The sequence below is a fragment of the Peromyscus leucopus genome, chromosome 8b, assembly GCF_004664715.2.
Source record: "Peromyscus leucopus breed LL Stock chromosome 8b, UCI_PerLeu_2.1, whole genome shotgun sequence".
Classification (NCBI taxonomy): domain Eukaryota; kingdom Metazoa; phylum Chordata; class Mammalia; order Rodentia; family Cricetidae; genus Peromyscus; species Peromyscus leucopus.
In genome coordinates, this window is record NC_051086.1 from 94,822,289 (window position 1) to 94,836,614 (window position 14,326).

At 49.3% G+C, this 14,326-nt stretch overlaps 1 protein-coding gene across 1 annotated transcript in view; it reads left to right on the plus strand.

Moving 5' to 3' along the window:
- Positions 1-1,472: 1,472 nt before the first annotated feature.
- The window catches only part of Pip4k2b (phosphatidylinositol-5-phosphate 4-kinase type 2 beta), a 30,381-nt gene continuing 17,527 nt past the window's right edge, over positions 1,473-14,326 (plus strand). The window contains exons 1-2 of the mRNA XM_028869105.2: positions 1,473-1,730; positions 12,860-12,957. Coding sequence (XP_028724938.1) covers positions 1,572-1,730; positions 12,860-12,957 — 257 coding nt within the window. The 5' untranslated portion in view covers positions 1,473-1,571. The remainder of the gene's footprint in view (positions 1,731-12,859; positions 12,958-14,326) is intronic.

The window sequence follows — 14,326 nt, forward strand, 5'->3', positions numbered from 1 at the left end:
TCCTGCTTCAGCCTTCTGAATGCTGGATTACTGGCATGAACCTCATGCCTAGCTTCCTAGCTTCTCTTTTTTCCTGTAATAATTTAACTAAAAATCTAAGACAAGAGCCCAGGGGCCACGCCTGTGTCTTCACTGCCATTTCTTTCTCTGTTCTTTCACCAGAAGCCCTCGCTAGCCAGGGAACTTCTAGGTTCCCTCTTTAAAATTAAAACAAAACAAAAAGCCAAAAAATTATTCTAGCGAGGCTGACCTTGATCCTCCTGTTCCTGCCTCTGGAGCTGTGATTACAGACTTTGTGGCCCTCAGAGGCTCTCTTCACCCACACATTAGTCAAGACATTTTCTTCTTCTGCCAGTTCCTAATTCAACTTAAAACGTATTTGGATTTTTACTTTTAGAACACTTAAAATGCCGGGCACTGTAATTCTTAAAACCCAATTTCTCCCCAGAGAATGTAACATTATTCATTTAATCACTTCATCCTGCTGCCCTGTGCTATGGGTAATTATGGCTTTTATTTTATTACTTGGTAATAAAGACTACATTTATTTTTTTAACTGTGTAAAGAGCGACCGACCACGTGCGCGGTGCTGAGTTTCCATATCCTGGCACAAATGTTGACGACCTGTGATTTGTGTCGAATACAGAGATCCTTCGTCCACGATGAATAACGTAATAAACCGTGGGTGGTTTACTCAGGTTTCGTGGAGCAAGAATGAGAAGATTATTAGGATACGTGTCCGCAGGTGCTAGCGGTCTCTAAACTTGACCCTCTGTTTAGAGAAGGCCGGGCGGCAGGTGGGTGGGCGCGCGGCCCATTCATAAAACCTATGATTCCGGGTCTGCGCCTCTGATTGGCTCGGGGGAAGGGGGCGTGCCCGCGGGCGGAGCGCGCCGTCGGCCCAGGGGAGTGGGAAGATCCACGCTTGGGTGGAGCGAGGGGGCGGTCCCTGGCGTGCCCCGCAGGACTTCCTTTTCCCCCGGCCGCGTTATTCCTCTCCCCCGGGGTGGGGATGGTATGTCCCAGCTCCTCGCACGCCGGCCCCTCCACCCCTCCCGAAGCTGGGGCGCTGCCGCCATCTTGGTTACCTCAGGTTGAGGCAAAGCCAAACCCCGGCTTTGGGAGGGCTTGAGCAAGGCGCCTCTCTTATGGGGCGCCTCAAGGCTGCCCATTCCCCGCTCCGTGACTCACTCCTGCCCGTGAACACGGCTGGGTCCCCGGCAGGCCCGGGGAGGAGGGGTGGGCGGGGCGGCCGCAGGCTCCCGGGGCGGGCGCTACCATTCCGACCCGGCAGGGAGGGCCGGGAGTAGGTGGGCGGGGCCGCCGGGGGCGGGGTCAGGAGCGGCCTGGCCCGCTCCCCGGGGCGGGGCGGGGCGGGCGGCGAGGGCGGGGCGTGGGGCGGACGGAACCACCGGGGCGGGGTGGGGAGGTAACGGGACGGGCGCGACCATGGCTCCGTGAGGCAGCGGGGGTGGGGATCGGTTCGGGGGAGGCCTGGGGCCGCTCGCTGGTGCGCTGTCTCCGCCACCCCCCCTTTCGCCGCCGCCGCCGCCGCCGCCGCCGCCCCGGGCATGTCGTCCAACTGCACCAGCACCACGGCGGTGGCGGTGGCGCCGCTCAGCGCCAGCAAAACCAAGACCAAGAAGAAGCATTTCGTGTGCCAGAAAGTGAAGCTATTCCGGGCCAGCGAGCCGATCCTCAGCGTCCTGATGTGGGGGGTGAACCACACGGTAACCAGCTTCCCCATGCGCGCCCCCTACTCCCCCGGGCCTCGCCACGCTCGCCCCGCGGGTGACGCCTGCAACCCCTCCGCCGAGCCACTTGCATGCCCGCCCACCCGTGCACGCCGTCCGGCCCGGCGTGCACTCCCCGTTCGCCACGCGAGGCCTGGTGTCCCCGGCTATGCCGTCGCCGTCTCCCCTTCGCTCCTGCCCCTCTGGCTTCCTGCGCTCCGAATGCTTGATCTGTGCAGCTCCCGGAGCTTCGAGGGGAGGCCTGGGTGCTGCGCCGCCGCCGCTTCTAACCTCAGCCTGCTTGTTGCATGGCTATTCGCCTTGTCCCTTATAGCTGGCTGCCAGATCGTTGCCCAGTTGACAGGGCAAGTGGCACTGGTTTGCCTGACTGTTCCTGTTTGTGGTCGTTTGGTTGATGTGGCTACCCAAAGTTTCCCATCCTCTAGGCCTTCTTCCCCCTGGCTGTGGAAATCCTCTCTGGGTTTCCTTTTTCTTCTTCATGAAGATGTACCGACTGGAGAAGCCTCCGCTTCTCTGAACCACAGACACATGACTTGGGTCCCCTTGGATGAAGAAGAGTGGACACAAGGCCCGAGAGAGTGTAGACCTGGTTATAGAAAGAATATGTCTTCCCCGTTTTCTGTGGTGTTTATTTCAAGACGGTGACTTCTTGTCTATCCTGTGGTTTTCCAGGATGTGATAAAGGTGATTGTTGTCCGAGATGAGTGGTGCCCCGGGTTCTGGGTGCTCTGAGATTGTGCAGTAGCCTCTGCTAAGAAGTTGGACGTGGACAGTTTGAGCTGGTTGTCTTTGTTTATGTGTTGTTTGTTTAGGATCTGCCCTCTTCCTCTTCGAGGGCTTGCTCCTTGCCTTCTGACTGTGCGTCCCCACACTGGGAACAGACAAGTAAAAGGACCCCAAGTTTAGAATGAGGGAAATGAAGTGTTGGATCTACTGTGGATTTCATTCTTGAGGGTCCCCGGCTCTTCTGAACATTTGAAATTGTAAGATGAAACAGTGACCCAGGGTCAACAAGACTTCATCTTCTGTTGCTTTGGTAGAAGATCTAGAGAGAGGCCTTTGGCTGGAGATTGAGGAACCGCAGCCTCAGCCAGGGTGTCAGACCTCTGTCCCGTGTGGAAGCGTGCATGTGTCTGTGGGGTCCTTGCCGGCTTCTTGGTCTCGCCCAGGTTGCTTTTCCATATCCTCACTGGGGTAAATGAGTGTCCTGACAGGGTAGTGGGATGCTTGGACCGCTAAAGCTGCTGGAGGGCGACAGTGAAAGAGTTTGTTCCTCTTGCTTCTTGCTGCTTCTGGGCTCATCTGACATTTCCAGGGAAACTGGGTCAGCAAATGTGAACCCTATAATCCTATATCCTTTCTGGAGGTCAGGTTGATTTTGTTTGACATCCTGCTTCTCACTAGAAAGCATCTTGTCTGGGCAGAGAGCTGGTAGAAGCCTGGAGGTGGGTAACTTTGGGTCCCTTATTTCACATGTGAGGCCGTAGCCTTTGGCAGAGGATAGCTTGCCCGAAGTCACTGTAAGATACAGTTCCTTGTCCAGCACCAAGAGGCTCTGGTGATTAGTGACAGTTCTTTTGGTTTGGTTTTGTTTTTGTTTTTTCAAACAGAGTTTCTCTGTAGTTCTAGCTGTCTTGGAACTCACTGTGTAGACCTGGCTAGCCTTGAACACAACAGAGATCAGCCTGCCTCTGCTTCTCAAGTGCTGAGATTAAAGGCATGCACCAGCAGCAGCAGCAGCAGCAGCAGCAGCAGCAGCAGCAGCAGCAGCTGTAGTGGGGGTCTTTGAGTGACAGGTCTCTTGTTTCTTTTTCTCTCTTAGCCATGACCAAGGTTAGATGGTCTTGCTACCTGAGTATGTGCTGATCTAGGAAGGGGTGTGTGTGTGTGTGTGTGTGTGTGTGTGTGTGTGTGTGTGTGTGTGTTGATGTCTATGCACTTGTGTGCGCCTGCTGTGCATACCAGTTCCTAGGAATGTGTTAGCATTTGGTTTTCTCATGGGCAGGTAATAAGTCTACAAACACATGGGCATGTGATAGAAGGCTCTGAGTGACTAGCAGACATAGTGGTCACCATTTCCCTTTGCTAACTTTAAGGAAGTCTCAGGGGCTAGCTGGAAAAGCATTGTCTTTAGGCAAGATCCACACACATCTGAACATGATGCTTCCGGGAAGATGGGGTGGGGGTGGAGATGCGGTACACCACCCTGGACAAGTGAGCTCTGAAGGTCAGTTAGTTGTTGTATTTCATTCTGGACTACAGCAAGGTGTTCAGGTTGCATATGAGATAGGTACCCAGAAGGCTTTGCTCCTGGTAGGTTGCTGGCCTTTCTTGAAGGTTCCCTTTCTTCAGAAACTTCCTGTTACACCTCTTTACCACTTTAGATTTCAGATATGACCTTTCCTTCAGTTTATCAGTCTTTCAAACCTTTAGTCGCGTTGGTCTAGAGCTAAAAATCAGATTTTATCAGATGTGAATGCATACGTCTATGGCAAAAGCAATCCGCTCATCTTCTCATTAGTCGGCTGGTTTACTTCTGAGTGGAGAAGAGAAGCCCCTTTAAAAGAACTGTTTTGTTTTGTTTTTTTTTAGGAGAGGCATTTGAACTCAGGGTTGTCTTAGGAGTGCCTGGATAAAACATGCAGCCACTGGTCTCTATGGAGGAAGAGAGGGTAGGAGATGTTAGACCGGGCAGGGCAGCACCAGTGCGCAGAGAAAGGAAACTGAGGCTGAGTGGATGATAATATAGTTCAAAGGGTCTGGGGTTAGGGAATAGGTACTCTCTGAGGGAACACAGGCAGGCTGCCCTGCCTCCGGTTTGTTGGCCCCTTTAGGAACCACACACGTGTAGAGCCTCACCCGGGGAGAATAGTAGCAGTTGATGGTAACTCTGTATTCACCCAGTTGAGAGACCGCCAGCTCTTCCCCAGAGTGGCTCTACCATTGTACATTGCCACCAGCAGTGTGTGACGTAATTGCTCCAGATCCTTGTCAACACTTGTTACTGTCTTTTTTAGCATAGGCATTCTAGTGGGTGTGAAACAGTATTTCATTGTGATTTTGATTTGCATTTCTCTGGTAACTGATGATGTTAAGCATCCTTCCATATGTGCTGGCCATTGTATATTTTCTTTGGAGAATGTCTATTAAATCCTTTGTGCATTTAAAACAAATTGTGCTTATTTATTTATTTTGCAGTCCTAGGATATGGTTATGAGCGCAGAGCCTTGTACATGCTAGGCAAGCATTTTTTTTGCAACTTTAAGATACAGTCTCATATCAGGCTTCTGAAGAAAGAGAACCTTCAAGAAAGACTAGCAATCCATCAGGAGCAATGAAGCCCTCATCTCCTGGCTCAAGCTGGCCTCAAACTCTCTATGTAGCCTAGGATGACCTTGAACTTCTGAACCTCCTGCCCCCACCTTCTGAGTGCTAGATTTATGTACATGTATCATTACTCTCAGTTTTGTTCAGTGCTGGTTATCAGACCCACGGCCATGTACATGTTAGGCAAGTACTGTACCAACTGAGTCACACCCTTAGTCCCATTCCATTTTTCTTTCCTTTCTTTCCTGTTTTTTAATGCAATCTCGCCTAGTTGCACAGGGTGGCCTAAACTTACTCTGTTCTCAGACAGGCCTTGGATTTGCAGTCTTCCTAAGCAGCTAGGGAGTCCCCAGCTCCACGGGGTCCAGTGTATTTTCTTTTGAGCCAGGATCTCACTGTGTGGCATGTAGCCTTCCAGCTTCTTCTGCCCCAGTGTGGAAGTGCGAGCCACTGTGCCCAGCCTAGCTTCTTACTCAGCTTGTTTAGTCTCTGCATTATTTATGCTCATAGCTCATGGAATTAATCATGTGGATAATCCAAAAACCATTTCTGTGAGGAGATGCAACAGACTTGCCTTCCAGTTCTGTGTGCTTAGCCTGGCATTCAAATGGGTCTGTGTTTAATGATGCACTTCATGCTGCCTTTCAAAGGGGAAGAGATGGGCTCCGGACTATGCAGATAGTAAAGCAGTGCCCCTCTTCTGGGACCTTTCCTGCTACCGAACTTGAAGTTTGTCTGCCAAGTAGTTTGTTTTTCTCTTTCTGGTGCTTGAGGCTTCACAGTTAACCTCACAGTTAACCGGCCACAGTTGACCGTCCTTCCCATCCTCCAGACGGGAGATACTGGCACAGTTACAGAAGTCTTGCTCGTCTCTCCGTCATCCTCAGACCCCAACTCCCTCCTTTTTTCCTGCTCATCCATCCTTCAGCTCCACATCGATCAAGCAGCTTTTTAGTTCCAAACATGTGCTAAGGGTTCTCAGCTAAGCAGAGAAATCAGACACGTAAAAAAATAATTACTTACCCTGGCCCGTGAGATGGCTTAGCAGGTAAAGGTGTCTGCTGCCAAGCCGGACCATATGTGTTCGATTCCTGGGACTCCCGTGGTGGAGGAGAGAGAAAAATGGCTCCCGTTAGTTGACCTCACGCCTTGGCACACGTGATAAACAATAAATAAATAAATAAATAAATAAATAAAGCAATTAAAAAATGACCTTAAATGTGGTACTCAGTTTGTAAAGATGCACAGAGGAATGAGTAAGTAATTGATCCTGGGGGAAGCAGGGAGCCTTTCGAGACAGGACTGTCATTTAGCTACATCTGGGACTGTTCTCATGGTCTTTATCTTTGCCATTCTTTTTACTTAGCCATTTGTTTGTGGGGTTTTTGTTTGTTTGTTTGTTTTGTTGTTGTTTTTGAGACACTTTCTCTGTGTAGCCCTGGCTGTCCTGGATCTCACTCTGTAGACCAGGCTGAACTCACAGAGATCCGACTGTCTCTGCCTCCTGATTGCTGGGATTAAAGGCATGCGCCACCACCACCTGGCTATTCTTTTCATTCTTATTGCCCTAATCCATCATCTGAACTGTTGCAATGGTCCCATAAATGATCTTCCTGCACATTTGGGCACACATGCACACAAAATAAATAAATGGGGGCAAAGAGACATCGGAAAGAAAATTAATTAAATATACTGATGTTACAGTCTTAGAAAGCATCAACCTGGGACTTAATCAATAAAAGCAACTGTTATTTTAGTTAATTAATCTTTTATGGTGCTGGGTGTTGTGCTCAGAGCCTTGTACATGCTAAGCAAATGCTCTAATACTGAGCTACATCCCAGCTTCTTCATTTTGTTATTATTTTATTTATTTAAATATAATAAATAAATATTTATTTATTTTTGGTTTTTTGAGACAGGGTTTCTCTGTGTAGCTTTGGTGCCTGTCCTGGATCTCGCTCTGTAGCCCAGGCTGGCCTCGAACTCACAGAGATCCGCCTGGCTTTGCCTTCCAAGTGCTGGGATTAAAGGCGTGCACCACCGCCGCCCGGCTTATTTTTATTTTTTAACCTGGCTACTCTGCCACCCCAATCTCCTTCATTCCTATGTGTGGAAGTCAGAGGCCAGCTTTTAGGATTAAATTTTTCCTCCCTGGGGTGGAACTCAGCTCATCAGGCTTGGTAGCAGGTGTCTTTCCATGCCAAGCCATCTCACTGGCCCCACAGCCCACCCACACTCTGGCCCTCTTTTTAAACTCTTTGTGACATGTTTTTCTAAACTGCCTACACTGGCCTTAAACTTGGCCCCAAACCCAGTGCAGGCTGGTTTTGAATGTATAATCCTTCAGTTTAACCTCCTGAATGGCTAGGACTGTGAACCTCCACCACCAGGTCCATTAGCTGTTCCTTGCTGATATTCCTGACACGATGGATCGTTTACTGGCCTCTGCTTTATCCCCTCACCTCTGACCTGTAGTGCTGCTCGCTACCCACCTGCACACACTCTTACTGCTTCAGATTTCCACACTGAGGCTCGGTGCTCGCCATCCCCACCACTTGGGAGTCCCTTCCTCCGGTTTTTGTGGAGAACTAGCCTAGACTTTCCCCCAGTGAATTCCTCTCCCACTTGCTCCAGCAAGCCGCACTCTCTCCCACTCCCCGGCGGAGTCAGTCGGCCCTCGTCTGTTTTTTCATCTCCTTTTATATACACGACACAGTTCCAGCACTCATCACATTGTTTCTGTTGCTTGTCTGTCTTCCCAGCCAAATGGAAGACGTCTTTTTGTTTGTATATCTCAAGCTTCTGGCACACTTCTGGCCTCAAGTCAGTTGAGTAGAAGTTTGGCAGAGACTAAACCAGATCAGGAAAGGTATCGAATGCCAGGCTAAGGACTTACAGCTTTGCCCTGAGGTGGATGAGGAGCCTTGGAGGAATTTTTTTTTTTTTTTTTTTTTTCAAGACAAGGTTTCTCTATGTAGTCCCGGCTGTCCTGGAACTTGCTCTGTAGATCAGGCTGGCCTTGAACTCACAGAGCTCTGTTTGCCTCTGCCTCCCAGGTGCTGGGATTAAGGGCTTCACCACCACTGCCCGGCAGCCATGGAAGATTTTGAAGCAAAGATGTAACATGATCTTATCGTAGGTTCTTCCAGTGTCAAGTACTTTTGGCAATGCTGGGAGAGGCTTGGGTGCCCTGTCTCTAGCCTGATGTGTGAGAGCCAGACATCTGCCCTCAAACCTTTGCTCATGTCTCTCCATGTTCCCGCTTAACTGTGTACTCTCTCAGAGTCCCTATGCCTGCTTTGTCTCGTATCCCCGAGAGCGTAGTGTCTTATTTCTTTTGTGTATACAATATCCCCCACCCCGCTCCTGCCACACCTATACCTAACAGAGAGAGAGTCACAGAGCAGCTACTTCAGTAAGTACTGTTCAATTGAAAATGAACAAGGCTCATTGAGGAGATAAAATTTAGCACTTAAACTAAGTGGGGGAGAGGAACTCTGATCCCTAGAGTGAATCACCACCTGCAGATGTGGCTCCATGGAACCAAAGGTGAGATATAGATTGTTCACCACTGTATTGTCTGAGTTTAAAAGTTCTGTTATTAGGTTGTATACTCAATGATAAAGATGACATTGAAACCCAAAGCTAGCCAGTGTCCATCCATTTAAACTGTGTGACAGTTACACCAAGGCCTGGGGAGGTGGCTCAGGAGTTAGGAGCACTTGCTGCTTTTCCTGAGTTCGGTTCCTAGCTTCTCTGTCTGGTGGCTCTCAACTCCTGTCACTCCAGCTAAAAGAAGTATGTACAAGCTGGGTGGTGGCGGCACACGCCTTTAATCCCAGCACTCGGGAGGCAGAGCCAGGAGGATCTCTGTGAGTTCGAGGCCAGCCTGGTCTACAAAGCGAGTTCCAGGAAAGGTGCAAAGCAACACAGAGAAACCCTGTCCCGAAAAACAAAACAAAACAAAAAAATGTGTACTGCTCTGGCAGGGTACCTCAGCTCTGAGTTCCATTTCCTGTACTCATGATGAGTGACCCACAACCACCTGTAACTCCAGCTCCAGAGGATCTGACACCCTTTTTAACGCCCCCTCAGTCACCTGCACTCATGTACATATCTATACACACACACACACATACATACTTAAATAAAGCTTTTTAAGAAAAGGATTCAGAGAATGAATGCGTAAAGCATTCCCTGGTGGTTCCTGTTAGGATAATCCAGCCTGGTCCTATTAAAATAATCAGTCATGATTAATAGACAATCTTTTCTAGTTCCAGAAGGGTCAAGCCCTGGCCTTAGCACTGTTTGTGTCTTAGACTAATCCGGAATAAATCTGTAGCAATGTCTATAATGTTTGGAAGTAAACGTATTCTCTAAGCCGATGCAGTGGTCTTCCTAATGGAGGGATCAACTGAAAAAGCCAGAAGTGAAGTTTGGTATGGTGCATGCCAGTGATCTGAGCCCAGAAGAAACAGAGGCAGTAGGGTCACATGTTCGAGGCCATCCTGGTCTACATTTATCAGATGCCAGGCCAGCCAGGACTACATAGGAAGGCACTGTCTCAGAAAAGAAAAAAGAAAACTCAGAATTGTATAAGAGCCCTGCACTCCATTGTCTGTATTGCCCTTTATTTTTACGGGTTTTCTTTTGTTTTGAGATAGACCCTCACCACCGTGCAGACCTGGATGGCCTGGAACCGGCTGTGTAGACCAGGCTGGCCTCCAACTCAAACAGATCTGCTTGCTTCCCCAGTGTTGGAATTAAAGGCGTGCTTGCTCCTTCGTTTTTACTGTTTGTTTGGGATGGTCTCGCTGTCTGCCTCACCCTCCTGCCTCTGCCTCTGCCTCGCTGCTAGGACGGACCCCCGGCATGTCCCACCTCACCCACTCTCACACATTTTTCAGACAGAATCTCTCTGTGTATCCCAGGCTGGCCTTAAGCTCGACGTCCTCCTGCTTCAGCCTTCTCAGTGTCTATTTCTCTTTGAACTTTTAGAGCAAGGCTTGAAATGCCAGGAAAAGGAAGTGGGCTAGCCCCCAGGAATTGTCTCTGACGGCAGAAAAACAAGGAAGCGGACTGGTGTCCGCTGGAGGCACAGATTGGACAGTCAGGCTCTCTTGTGAGCACCTGTGCCGTGCAGCTGTCCTTTCGATTCCTGAAAGGTGTAGCCAATAAAGGTCATCACCGAAGGGGATGCTGGGAATTGTAAAACTACCTTTATCAAGGAAAACTGTGCCTACAATAAAACACAAATTTTTAATGTACAGTTTACTTACTTTTGACAAAAAAGCATATGCTCATGTAACCAAACAAAACATAGGGTTTTTTATATTTACTTTTTATTTATTTGCAGTGTTAGGGTTTGAACCCAGGGCCTTGCACATGCTAGTCAGGTGCTCTGCCACTGAGCTACACAACCAGCTTTCTGCTTTGTTTTGTTTTAGATAGGGTCTCATGTGGCTCTGTTAGCTTTGAACTCTTGATTTTCCTCCTCTCAGGTACCAGGATCACTGGCATGTGCCACCACCCCTGGTCTTAGATTATTGTCACCGCCCTGGAACATGCTGCTGCTGCTTTTTGGGCTGTTTGTTTTTTTGAGACAGGGTCTTTCTTTGTAGCCCTGGCTGTCCTCAGACTTGCTATGTAGATCAGGCTAGCCTCAAACTCACGGAGCTTCCACCTGTCTCTGCCTCCAGAGCGCTGGGCTTCTTCTAAAGGTGTGTGCCACCATACCTGAGAAGGAACATGTTTCTTATGTCCCTTTACTCTTGGGAGTCCCCAGCCTTGCCAGGCTGGAGTGTGTGACTTCTGTGTTTGGATCCCTGTTCTAGAGTTTCATGTGGTGGAATACTTGGGGTGTATTTTTGTGTCATTTCCAGTCAAGGTTTTACCAGCCATTGCTTGCTCTCCCTCTTCTCTCTCTCTCTCTCTCTCTCTCTCTCTCTCTCTCTCTCTCTCTCTCTCTCTCTCTCTCTCACACACACACACACACACACACACACACACACACGTGTGCACGTGAGCTCCATTTTCCTCAGTTTACCTGTCAATGCATCGGGCTTTTCACCATATCTGGGAAAGTGGTTCACTAGCCCAATTAACTTGACACTTACTCCATCCTCTGACATTTCTAAGTAAAAAAAGATGTAGGATATAAAAGGGAAGCAAATTAAATGCCGCTTCCTCCATTTGTACTCCTGATGGAGTCCTGATGACTCTAGGTTATCCCTTGCTGCCACATGGGGCCTCCTGTAGATAATAGAGGTTCTGCAAAGACAGTGTCTGGGCGACACAGGCTGTGCCCCTCACCCGCAGTCCATTAAGTCATGACTAAAGTTTCCTCGGTAAATCCTGAATGCATTAGATGCATTAGTGGCAACTGGGTTGAGGGTCAAATGTCAAATGCTCTGCTGTGTTGGGCGAGGACATCTGTGGCTAATTAGACCACTAATTGGCCAAACAGGATGGGGAAGTGCAGGATCTGCCCTCAGCTCTGTACCAATGAGGAGCCGGCTCCCTGTCCAGGCCTTTATTGTGGTGTGTGTGTGTGTGTGTGTGTGTGTGTGTGTGTGTGTGTTGTTTTTTTTTTTTTTTTTTTTGGGGTGTGTGTGTTGTGTGTGTGTGTGTGTGTGTGTGTGTGTGTGTGTGTGTGTTGTGTCTTCCTGGCTCCTTGTCCAGGCTTCTATTACCTGGGGATGGTGTGTGTGTGTGTGTGTGTGTGTGTGTGTGTGTGTGTGTGTGTGTGTGTGTTGTGTCTTCCTGGCTCCTTGTCCAGGCCTCTATTACCTGGGGATGGGGTGTGTGCGCGTGCGTGTGTGGCCCTGAGAAGGCTTGTTTGCCGTAGGGACAAGGCATCTCCCCAACAATTCAGCATAAGCATGTTGTTGCTGGTGAACTAACTAGTCTTGCTTTCATCAGGAGGGTCAGAGTGAACCAGGGCCCAGGTATCTAACCCTTCCTCAGCTCACTAATCAATTTTTTTTTTTTCCTGAGACAGGTTTTTACTAGGTATAGCCTTGGCTAGCATGGAACTCTATGTAGATCAGGCTGGCCTTGAATTCAGAAATCCTGCCTGTTTCTGCCTCTTGAGTACTGAGATTAAAAGCATGCAACATGCACCCTGAGCCCTTTAAATTTAACCCTTTGCTTTGGAGATACAAGTTACACCCACACAGATCCACCCAGTTTTTTCTTAGCCATGTTTGAGTGACCTGCAGTTTGTATTAAGATTACCAATTAGTATGCACCGAGGCTGTAGGGCATTCACTCATTAATAGATTAATTACAGTCGACAAATATTTATCAAGTAACTGTCGTGTGCAAGTAAGGGTGCCATCATGGAGTCCCCAGAGGTCAGCTAGGGAGTCCCCAGAGGTCAACTGTGTGATCTTTGCTAGCACAATCAGTAGTGTGGCCTGGCATGTGCAAGGTTCTGGATTTGATCCCCAGCACCAGAAAGAAAAGAAAGAAATATCAGTCATAGGGCATTGCTTAGCTGAAGTCCAGCAATGCCCACGAGGTTCATCAGCATTGACTGCAGTATTTGGGAGGCCTGGGGACCAAGGGAAGTTTCACGGAACATGTGCCTTTTGAACTCTACCTTATCAGGCAGAGGAGACTCTCCACAGTGGAGGTGAGGCTGGGAACGGATTACTCCAAAGAAGAGCAGGATGCAGACAGGGAGAGAACCTGGAGGGGTGCATTCCACATTGCACATCCTGTCTCCAAGGCTGTGACCTCCTGGCTAAGCCCCTCACTTTGGCCTTGCTTTGCAGATCAATGAGCTGAGCAATGTCCCTGTCCCTGTCATGCTAATGCCAGATGACTTCAAAGCTTACAGCAAGATCAAGGTGGACAATCATCTCTTCAATAAGTAAGTGGTCTCCTTCGGGGAAGGGAGGTCTTGAGGGCAGCCCTTGACTTTCTGAAAGCACCTGACACTGTCAGAGTACACTTGACAGAGCTGACAAACAGCCCTGGAAAATGGGATCTCCCCCCCTCCCCCCCTTCCCCCCTCTCCACATGTCATCTCCTTCCTGTATCAGCCTACTGCCAGAGTCCCTTGGGCCTGTAGCTGGGCCCCAGGTGATTCACTCAGGACCAGCTCCAGAGAAGAGCTCTGGGAGCTGAGGTAGCCAGCATGCAGCTGCAGGGACCTGTCTTCATCTCCGCCGCTGGCATGTTCCTGTCCCACCTGTGTGTAAACCACAGGCCAAGCTTGGCGCCCAAGGTCACTACCCAAAATAACTCTTCGCTCTTTTGACTTTGTGGTTTCTTGGACTTCAGACCGATGTCTAGAAGTTGTCTCAAGACGTTTTTGGACCCCTTCAAGCAGTCAGCTTTTACCTAGCATTGTTGAGGATTTAATCTAAGCCATTTTTTGTTTGTTTGTTTTTTTTGTTTTTTTTTTTTTTTTTTTTTTGGTTTTCTGAGACAGGGTTTCTCTGTGTAGCTTTGCGCCTTTCCTGGAACTCACTTGGTAGCCCAGGCTGGCCTTGAACTCACAGAGATCCGCCTGGCTCTGCCTCCCGAGTGCTGGGATTAAAGGCGTGCGCCACCACCGCCCGGCTTGTTTGTTTTTTCAAAGAGGATCTGTCTATGTAGTACTGGCTGGCGTGGGACTCACTACGTAGACCAAGCTAGCCTTGAACTTCAGTGAGCTCCTGCCTCTGCTCCCTCAGTGCTGAGATTACATATATGTGTATATGCCAATATGCTGCTTAACCCAGGGTGGCCTCAAACTCTTGGCGATCCTCCTGCCTCAACCTCCTGAATTACAGATGTGACACACCTGCCTTCCAAGCCTTTTCTTGTGAACTGCTGCCTCTGCTGCTTTCAGCCAGTATCTCATGTAGCCTAGGCTGGATCTCAGTATGTAGCCTGGGCTGGATCTCAGTATGTAGTCTATCTCAGTGTGGTGCCTTGAACTTCTGACAGTCCATTTGCCTCCACTTCCAAGTGCTGAGTTACGGGTGTTCACCCCAACTCCTGGTTCCTGGGCCTTTTTGCAGCCTTGGTTCTACATTTCACCATGGGCCACACCAGACGCCTTTTGGCTCTCCCACTGTGCTCCATTCTTCATGTTCCTCTTGGGTCCTGCTGTCCCTTGTCCTTAGTCTCTCCACCTCACCGGCTGGACAGTCACCCCACCATTTCCAGACTGTCAGCCCAGAGGAAAAGCTTGATTTCTGAACATCTCCTAGTGGCTCTTCTGTCACAGTAGGTAGGAGCATCTTGTTCTA